At 44.2% G+C, this 10,737-nt stretch overlaps 1 protein-coding gene across 1 annotated transcript; it reads left to right on the top strand.

Annotated features, from left to right (window-relative positions):
* Positions 1-1,020: 1,020 nt before the first annotated feature.
* On the top strand, positions 1,021-4,791 carry LOC143363373 (uncharacterized). The gene is made up of 3 exons (XM_076803969.1): positions 1,021-1,369; positions 1,832-3,035; positions 3,663-4,791. Exons 1-3 carry the CDS (start codon positions 1,021-1,023, stop codon positions 4,789-4,791), a joined length of 2,682 nt encoding a protein of 893 aa, XP_076660084.1.
* Positions 4,792-10,737: the final 5,946 nt, after the last annotated feature.

Here is a 10,737-nt window from a genome sequence, read left to right as displayed (position 1 = left end):
ATCACCTTTAAAGATGCGTTCCAGACCATGATTCACGCGCACGAAGGTCTCAGCAACATACAGAAGTTGAATTACTTGAAGCTTTCTTTATCCGGAAGGGCCGAAACCGCGATAGGCGCCTTCACGATTAGTGACGATAACTACGCAGCCGCTTGGGAACATCTTAATGAAATATATGACAACAAACGCGCTTTGGTTCTTCGACACGCGGCACTTTTACGCGATACACCAGCGATGCCAAACGTGTCATCCGAGGCGATCCGAGATATAGTGAATTACATGCAATTACACATAAGATCGCTACAAGCCTTAGGTCGAAGTTGGGAGGATATTGCAAACGATCTCCTTACGAGCATCGTCATTTCGCGAATGGGCAAGGATACCAGGAAAACGTGGGAACGCACGTTAGCCGATACCCAAATGCCCAAAATTAACGACATTTTCAAATTTTTACACATGTCATCGCATAAGTGTAAAGATTATGAATCAGTATCGAACATAAATCCGACGCAATATTCCTCACCCATTAAACCGCAATATAATAATCGCGCCAAGGCCAATAACCGCTGGCACAATAAACGTCCGTCTCCACCATCGTCGCCAATGTCGAATCGTCGGCAAGTTTTCGTAACCGAGCAGCGATCACCATCATGTGATATCTGCAAGACGGGAAATCACGCGGCTTTCCAATGCAAAACATTTTTAGACGGATCGGTTGAAAAACGCATCGAACTAGCACGCAAGGCTAAGCTATGCCTAAATTGCCTGAAACCGGGTCATTCGCATGATACCTGCTACGGGGGCAGGTGCAAAAAATGCAACGCGCCGCACAATACGCGACTGCATCGGGAGCGTAAACACGAACGGTCAAATCCCGAAACAAACGCAGAAACCACACAGACCAACGAATCCTGACTTACTACGCGCTTCGACGTTACACACCAATTAAATAATCAGATCACCTCACTAATTACAGACGGATCAACTCACGGTTTAATGGCTACAGCCATAGTCAACGCAATGGATCTAGACAAAAACCCTGTCGAGTGCAGAACTTTGCTGGATACCTGTTCAAACGCGAATTTCATCACCGAAAGTTTGGTCAAAAAATTAAGATTACCAACGCGCGAACAAAGTGTAACGATCGAGGCGCTAAATGAGTTAAACACGGTAACGAATCGGCTTGTCAAGGCGAAGATAGTTTCGAGACAAAATAACTTCAACCGCACATTGGAATTCTTTGTGATACCACGAATCGCGGGCCAATTGCCCGATTGTCAAATCGATCGCACAAGGGTACAAATACCACACAACATAAAATTAGCCGATCCTCACTTCCACAAACCGGCACCAGTCGACATGCTGATCGGTACGGGACCGACACTCTCGTGCTTCAGCATCGGTCAAATTAATTTATCTGCTCGGAATGATTCTGACCTAGTTTTACAAAAATCACAGTTTGGTTGGATCATCGGGGGGAGTGCACCGACCACTTCCCGCAAAAATTCGCGCACAACCTTGTTTAACAACGCCGAGTTCGATCTAAAGAAATTTTGGGAAGTCGAGGAAGGGCCACAGCATTCTCACCTCACACCGGAGGAGGAAGCCTGTGAATCCCATTTTAAACGCACTGTTTCACGTACCGCAACAGGGAGATACGTCGTCGCGCTCCCTTTTAACGAGAAAAAAGCAATTCTAGGCGAAACTTATACGCGCGCATTGAAACGATTTCATTCCCTCGAAAGGCGATTCGTTACCAATCCGGAATTGCAGGCGGAATACGCGAAGGTATTAAACGAATACCTAGAGTTAGGACATCTAACTCAAACAGAATCACCTGCAAATTCAGAGGGATTCTACCTACCGCATCACGCCGTCATCAAACCCTCCAGCTCAACCACAAAGGTTCGAGTTGTATTCGATGGATCGGCAAAATCAAGTTCGGGAGTGTCACTTAATGACGCGCTTTTGACCGGTCCTACAATACAGGACGATATCTTCGGTCTGTTATTACGCTTCCGAATGCATCCGTTTGTGCTTACCGGCGATATCGAGAAAATGTACCGGCAATTTCTCGTCCGAGAAGAAGACAGACCGTACCAAAGAATTCTTTGGCGAAACGCGCAAAACGAAATTTCAACCTTTCAACTAAACACAGTCACATTTGGTCTGTCTTCCGCGCCTTATCTAGCCACACGATGTCTGCAGCAACTTGCAGACGATGAATCGCAAAATTATAAAGCGGCATCCGAAGTCATTAAAAGAGACATCTATGTGGATGATCTCTTGACCGGTGCCGCCACATACCGCGACGCCATCAAATTACGCGATCAAATCATCACTTTGTTAAACAAAGGGGAACTAAACATCCGTCAGTGGGTCTCGAATGATCCACAATTGTTATCCGGTCTTACAGACGACCAGATACACCCAAAATTCTTCGGGGACGCGACCGTCAAAACTTTGGGAGTAGCCTGGGATCCGCGCAACGACACTATTCACTACTCAGTCAACATAAATTCGCCAAACTCACCTACGAAACGCGCAATTCTGTCGACTATCGCAAAAATATTTGACCCCTTGGGTCTTCTCGGTCCAGTAACCGTCACAGCAAAAATTATCATGCAACGCCTGTGGCAATTAAAGATTGACTGGGACGAATCGCTGCCCATGAATGTACAAAACGAGTGGCAAAACTATCGCAACAATCTCAAATTATTGGAAAAGGTCAAATTCAACAGACATATAACGCAACGCTCCGTAAAGAGCATCGAATTACATGGATTTTGCGATGCTAGTGAACGCGCTTACGGAGCTTGTATTTACATTCGCACCATCAACCAGTCCGGAAAAATCAAAACGCAGCTGCTTTGCGCAAAATCTAGAGTCGCGCCGTTAAAAACCATCAGTCTAGCTCGTCTTGAGCTCTGCGGAGCGAACCTACTCGCGACATTATATTGCTCAGTGCGGGAATCACTCACGCACACCATATCCAAAACAACGTTCTGGACCGATTCGACTATCGTTCTGCATTGGTTAGCCAAATCACCTAGCACCTTGAAAACTTTCGTGGCGAATCGCGTCGCGGAAATACAACGCAAAACGCGCATAAAGAATTGGCGACATGTTCGCACTTCCGATAATCCCGCGGATTTATTGTCACGCGGTATCACGGCCAAGGAATTAATCGACAATAGTTTTTGGCAATTCGGTCCGGATTGGCTCGGACTCGACGAATCAGTTTGGCCAGAATCGCGCTTTGAATCTCCCAAGGAAATTCCCGAATTACGCAAAGTCACTTGTTTTGCTTCGTCCGTCATAAACGCCAATGAAATCTTACAGAGATTTTCCTGTATCAAGCGTCTGCGTAGGGTAATCGCCTATTGTCTACGGTTTACAAATAGAAATCGCTGTATCGGACCGCTTTCGGTAGAGGAAATACACCTCGCAAATGAAAGAATTCTCACGTTAATTCAACAACATTCATTTTCGGAGGAAATACACGCACTGAAAACTGGAAGCGAATTACCATCCAAAAGCAAATTGCTTTGTTTGAGTCCCTTTCTCGATGAGAAAGGCATATTACGCGTCGGAGGTCGTCTCCAAAATTCCAAATTCTCATACCAAACGAAACATCCGATACTCTTGCCGAAAAACAATAGCGTCACTAATCTCATCATTCATAACGCACACATCGAACATCATCATTCGGGTCTGACATCCACATTGTACAATGTCAGACAACAATATTGGCCGATCGATGGAAAAAACACAACACGCAAAATATTGCGAAATTGCGTGAAGTGTTTCCGCGTTAATCCACCTACGACAAGATACACAATGGGTAATTTACCAGCAGACAGAGTCACCGAAACTCGACCATTCACCAACATCGGGGTGGATTACTGCGGCCCATTTTTTATTAAGGAACGCAAATTCCGTAATCGCGCTAAAATAAAGGTCTACGTTGCCGTTTTTATTTGTTTCTCCACTAAGGCCATACACCTCGAGGTGGTTAGCGATATGACCACCGAAGCCTTCGTCGCTGCATTGAAACGTTTTATCGCGCGCCGCGGAATATGCAAAAACATATATTCCGACAATGGTACCAATTTCGTCGGTGCCAATAATGACTTGACCGAGCTCTCCAGAGTCCTGCGCGAGGATAAAAGAGTTCGTCGATTTCTTGAGGACAAAGAGATCTCGTGGCACTTCATGCCAGCTTTGTCGCCACATTTCGGCGGGCTCTGGGAGGCTGCGGTCAAGTCATTCAAACATCATCTGAAACGCGTAGTCGGCGATGAACTTTTCACCTATGAGCAATTCGCAACATTTGTAACGGAAATCGAGGCAATCCTTAATTCCCGCCCGTTGACTCCACTCTCGTCCGATCCCAACGATCCACAAGCTCTCACTCCCGGCCATTTTTTGATTGGTTCCGCAATGACAAGCTTACCCGAGGTCAATTTCAACGAGACCTCCAGCAATCGGTTGTCCAAATGGCAACACATCCAGAAGGTGAAACACGACTTCTGGATCAGGTGGTCCAAAGAATACATAAACCACCTGAATGTACGCGCAAAATGGACCAAAGGATCCCACGAGATGAACAAGGGAACCATCGTCATCTTGAAGGACGATCACCTTCCACCATCCCATTGGAGTCTCGGACGCATCGTGGAAGTTCATCCGGGCCAAGATGACATCATTCGCGCAGTTACCGTTAAGACAGTAAACGGCTTGTGCAAACGTAATGTTAAGAAACTCGCGCCTCTTCCCATCGAGACCTAATTCTGTCACCTTATCGCGTTCTATTCTTCATATAGTTAATTTGCGTAAGTTATATTTTTTGTTACTATCGATATAGTCATATTCGCGTTGACTTCATTATGTTTATTTTTTTGTGTGTGTTCTTTTTCTTATATGTATATATCTATATATAGTCCTAGCATATTACGTTTCGATTACTTCGCGCTTATTTTACCGGGCAATTCCGTTCCTGCCATTATAATTTCAAATCGCGCATACTGTCGCTATTGAATGACAGTGCCATTCAACGGGGGGAGCATGTTCGATCCCTTGCAGACAAAAGTACCGTGAATCCTCGCATTTCCGGCCGTAACGCAAGCGAGGATGTTACAGCTGCACGGAGCATGCTCTTTCGCCCAAAAAATACACATGCGTGACTAAAGCCCTTTTCCGATTTTTGTCCGTCCTTCGACTAATCACGAAGAATGCTAATCCTTGAGTTGCCGCACGCGAGGCGCTTGAGGATTCGAGCTGATGGCATTGGAAAAGTGGCCATAAGTCAATCCTTGCGACCCTCATACCGTGTACCGTCCGCGAGGTACTTGAGGGTTCCGGATTCGGACACAGCGGGCCTTATGGCCCACTACACGCGGCGGACAAGGGGTCCTAAATCCTCTTCCGCACGACGCGAGGCACGCTCGGGTTGCGCTACAACCACAATAACCGTGTCTTTGGGTTTCGTCAAACGGACGAAAACCAGAGACAGTAAACGCACATTTTTTCCAGCCCTCGGTCTTCGTCACCGGACCTCGGCCACGGGGCAATAAATTAGCTGCTAGCCACTTGGCTAGCACGGCGTACATGGGCCACTTAGGCCTTCGTCGCGCTGCTCCGGGGTCCCATAAATCGCGCATTTTGGGAATTCTCCCTTAGTGACTTGAGGTGGGGACTTCCTCCTCCACCGGTGAGGGCTGTTTCAGAAGAACCTCCACCCTCAAGTCAAATCAACGAATGGGGATGCTTCTTCCCCCGAAAACGGGCCCATGGCCAAAAAATCGCGTCACCAACGAGGTGACGAGTAAGCGGGCCTCGGAGCAGAGCGGCAGAATCGGCAAAGTTCGCATCCGAAAAAGTCAGCTTCAGAATCAGAGTCAGTAATCGCGCTATACCGTACCACCGCTACAATTCATTGTATCCAATTTAACTAGTCACCCAAGGTTAGTTCGGCCGGTGACAGGGCATTTGTTAAGTTTAAAATAAATTCTATTTGACACAAACGCGCGCATAATTTCTTCGTGAAAACGAACAGCCAACTTTCCACTATCCTATCCTCTATCCTATCCTATCCTCTATCCTATCCTATCCTCTATCCTATCCTATCCTCTATCCTATCCTATCCTCTATCCTATCCTCTATCCTATCCTCTATCCTATCCTATTCTATATCCTATCCTATCCTCTATCCTATCCTATCGTCTATCCTATCCTATCCTCTATCCTATCCTATCCTCTATCCTATCCTATCCTCTATCCTATCCTATCCTCTATCCTATCCTCTATCCTATCCTCTATCCTATCCTATTCTATATCCTATCCTATCCTCTATCCTATCCTATCCTCTATCCTATCCTATCCTCTATCCTATCCTATCCTCTATCCTATCCTATCCTCTATCCTATCCTATCCTCTATCCTATCCTATCCTCTATCCTATCCTATCCTCTATCCTATCCTATCCTCGATCCTATCCTATCCTGTATCCTATCCTATCCTCTATATTATCCTATCCTCTATCCTATCCTATCCTCTATCCTATCCTCTATCCTATCCTCTATCCTATCCTCTATCCTATCCTCTATCCTATCCTATCCTCTATCCCATCCTATTCTATATCCTATACTATCCTCTATCCTATCCTATCCTCTATCCTATCCTATCCTCTATCGCCTCGTGTACTCTATCCTATCCAATCCCCTATCCTACCCTCTATCGTCTCCTATCCTCTATCCTATCCAATCCCCTATCCTATCCTCTATCCGATACTATCCTCTATCCCATCCTATCACCTATAATATCGTATCCTGTGTCCTATCCTATCCTCTATCCTATCCTATCCTCTATCCTATCCTATCCTCTATCCCATCCTATTCTCTATCCAATCCTATCCTATCCTCTATCCTATCCAATCCTCTATCCTATCCTATCCTCTATCCTATCCTATCCTGTATCCTATCCTATTTTCTAGCCTGTCCTATCCTCTATCCTATCCTATCCTCTATCCTATCCTATCCCCTATCCTATCCTATCCTCTATCCTATCCTATTATCTATCCTATCCTATCCGCTATCCTATACTATCCTCTATCCTATCCCATCCTCTATCCTATCCTATCCTCTATCCTATCCTAACCTCTATCCTATCCTATCCTATCCTGTATCCTATCCTATCCTCTATCCTATCCTATCCTCTATCCTATCCTATCCTCTATCCTATCCTATCCTCTATCCTAGCCTATCCTCAGTCCTATCCTATCCTCTATCCTATCCTATCCTCTATCCTATCCTATCCTGTATCCTATCCTATCCTCTATCCTATCCTATGCTCTATCCTATCCTATTCTCTATCCTATCCTATTCTATATCCTATCCTATCCTCTATCCTATCCTATCCTCTATCCTATCCTATCCTGTATCCTATCCTATCCTCTATCCTATCCTATCCTCTATCCTATCATATCCTGTATCCTATCCTCTCCTCTATCCTATCCTCTATCCTATCCTCTATCCTATCCTCTATCCGATCCTCTATCCTATCCTATCCTCTATCCTATCCTATTCTATATCCTATCCTATCCTCTATCCTATCCTATCCTCTATCGCCTCGTGTACTCTATCCTATCCAATCCCCTATCCTACCCTCTATCGTCTCCTATCCTCTATCCTATCCAATCCCCTATCCTATCCTCTATGCGATACTATCCTCTATCCTATCCTATCACCTATAATATCGTATCCTGTGTCCTATCCTATCCTCTAGCCTATCCTATCCTGTATCCTATCCGATCCTCTATCCTATCCTATCCTCTATAATATCCTATCCTATCCTCTATCCTATCCTATCATCTATTCTATCCTATCCTCTATCCTATCCTATCCTGTATCCTATCCTATCCTCTATCCTATCCTATCCTCTATCCTATCCTATCCTCTATCCTATCCTATCCTCTATACTATTCTCTATCCTATCCTATTCTATATCCTATCCTATCCTCTATCCTATCCTATCCTCTATCCTATCCTATCCTCTATCCTATCCTATCCTCTATCCTATCCTATCCTCTATCCTATCCTATCCTCTATCCTATCCTATCCTCTATCCCATCCTATTCTCTATCCAATCCTATCCTATCCTGTAGCGTATCCTATTCTCTATCCTATCCAATCCTATGTCCTGTCCTCTATCCTATCCTATCCTATCCTCTATCCTATCCAATCCTCTATCCTATCCTATCCTCTATCCTATCCTATCCTGTATCCTATCCTATTTTCTAGCCTGTCCTATCCTCTATCCTATCCTATCCTGTATCCTATCCTATCCGCTATCCTATCCTATCCTCTATCCTATCCTATCCCCTATCCTATCCTATCCTCTATCCTATCCTATTCTATATCCTATCCTATCCTCTATCCTATCCTCTCCTCTATCCTATCCTATCCTGTATCCTATCCTATCCTCTATCCTATCCTATCCTCTATCCTATCATATCCTGTATCCTATCCTCTCCTCTATCCTATCCTCTATCCTATCCTCTATCCTATCCTCTATCCTATCCTCTATCCTATCCTATCCTCTATCCTATCCTATTCTATATCCTATCCTATCCTCTATCCTATCCTATCCTCTATCGCCTCGTGTACTCTATCCTATCCAATCCCCTATCCTACCCTCTATCGTCTCCTATCCTCTATCCTATCCAATCCCCTATCCTATCCTCTATGCGATACTATCCTCTATCCTATCCTATCACCTATAATATCGTATCCTGTGTCCTATCCTATCCTCTAGCCTATCCTATCCTCTATCCTATCCTATCCTCTATACTATTCTCTATCCTATCCTATTCTATATCCTATCCTATCCTCTATCCTATCCTATCCTCTATCCTATCCTATCCTCTATCCTATCCTATCCTCTATCCTATCCTATCCTCTATCCTATCCTATCCTCTATCCTATCCTATCCTCTATCCTATCCTATCCTCTATCCTATCCTATCCTCTATCCTATCCTATCCTCTATCCTATCCTCTATCCTATCCTATCCTCTATCCTATCCTATCCTCTATCCTATCCTATCCTCTATCCTATCCTATCCTCTATCATATCCTATCCTCTATCCTATCCTATCCTCTATCCTATCCTCTATCCTATCCTATCCTCGATCCTATCCTATCCTTTATCCTATCCTATCCTCTATCCTATCCTCTATCCTATCCTATCCTCTATCCTATCCTATCCTCTATCCTATCCTATCCTCTATCCTATCCTATCCTCTATCCTATCCTATCCTCTATCCTATCCTATCCTCTATCCTATCCTCTATCCTATCCTATCCTCGATCCTATCCTATCCTGTATCCTATCCTATCCTCTATCCTCTCCTATCCTCTATCCTATCCTATTATCTATCCTATCCTATCCGCTATCCTATACTATCCTCTATCCTATCCCATCCTCTATCCTATCCTATCCTCTATCCTATCCTATCCTCTATCCTATCCTATCCTGTATCCTATCCTATCCTCTATCCTATCCTATCCTCTATCCTATCCTATGCTCTATCCTCTATCCTATCCTATCCTCTATCCTATCCTATCCTCTATCCTATCCTATCCTGTATCCTATCCTATCCTCTATCCTATCCTATCCTCTATCCTATCCTATCCTCTATCCTATCCTATCCTGTATCCTATCCTATCCTCTATCCTATCCTATCCTCTATCCTATCCTATCCTCTATCCTATCCTATCCTCTATCCTATCCTATCATCTATCCTATCCTATCCTCTATCCTATCCTATCCTCTATCCTATCCTATCCTCTATCCTATCCTATCCTCTATCCTATCCTATCCTCTATCCTATCCTATCCTCTATCCTATCCCCTATCCTATCCTATTCTATATCCTATCCTATCCTCTATCCTATCCTATCCTCTATCCTATCCTATCCTCTATCCTATCCTATCCTCTATCCTATCCTATCCTCTATCCTATCCTATCCTCTATCCTATCCTATCCTCTATCCTATCCTATCCTCTATCCTATCCTATCCTCTATCCTATCCTATCCTCTATCCTATCCTCTATCCTATCCTATTCTATATCCTATCCTATCCTCTATCCTATCCTATCCTCTATCCTATCCTATCCTCTATCCTATCCTATCCTCTATCCTATCCTATCCTCTATCCTATCCTATCCTCTATCCTATCCTATCCTCTATCCTATCCTATCCTCTATCCTATCCTATCCTCTATCCTATCCTATCCTCTATCCTATCCTATCCTCTATCCTATCCTATCCTCTATCCTATCCTATCCTCTATCCTATCCTATCCTCTATCCTATCCTCTATCCTATCCTATTCTATATCCTATCCTATCCTCTATCCTATCCTATCCTCTATCCTATCCTATCCTCTATCCTATCCTATCCTCTATCCTATCCTATCCTCTATCCTATCCTATCCTCTATCCTATCCTATCCTCTATCCTATCCTATCCTCTATCCTATCCTCTATCCTATCCTATTCTATATCCTATCCTATCCTCTATCCTATCCTATCCTCTATCCTATCCTATCCTCTATCCTATCCTATCCTCTATCCTATCCTATCCTCTATCCTATCCTATCCTCTATCCTATCCTATAATCTATCCTATCCTATCCTCTATCCTATCCTATCCTCTATCCTATCCTATCCTCTATCCTATCCT

Source organism: Halictus rubicundus, unplaced genomic scaffold, assembly GCF_050948215.1.
Source record: "Halictus rubicundus isolate RS-2024b unplaced genomic scaffold, iyHalRubi1_principal scaffold0044, whole genome shotgun sequence".
In the NCBI taxonomy this organism is placed as follows: Eukaryota; Metazoa; Arthropoda; class Insecta; order Hymenoptera; family Halictidae; genus Halictus; species Halictus rubicundus.
The sequence above is the reverse complement of the archived record's forward strand: the minus strand, read 5'-3'. Positions and strand labels throughout refer to the sequence as shown.

Excerpts from the sequence above, each read along its gene's own strand:
- LOC143363373 (XM_076803969.1), top strand. The coding sequence starts at position 1,021 with ATGGATCTAGACAAAAACCCTGTCGAGTGCAGAACTTTGCTGGATACC. Across the intron at positions 1,370-1,831 it reads ACCAGTCGACATGCTGATCG|AATCACCTGCAAATTCAGAG; the intron begins GTACGGGACCGA and ends TAACTCAAACAG. Across the intron at positions 3,036-3,662 it reads TCGACTATCGTTCTGCATTG|CGTCACTAATCTCATCATTC; the intron begins GTTAGCCAAATC and ends GAAAAACAATAG.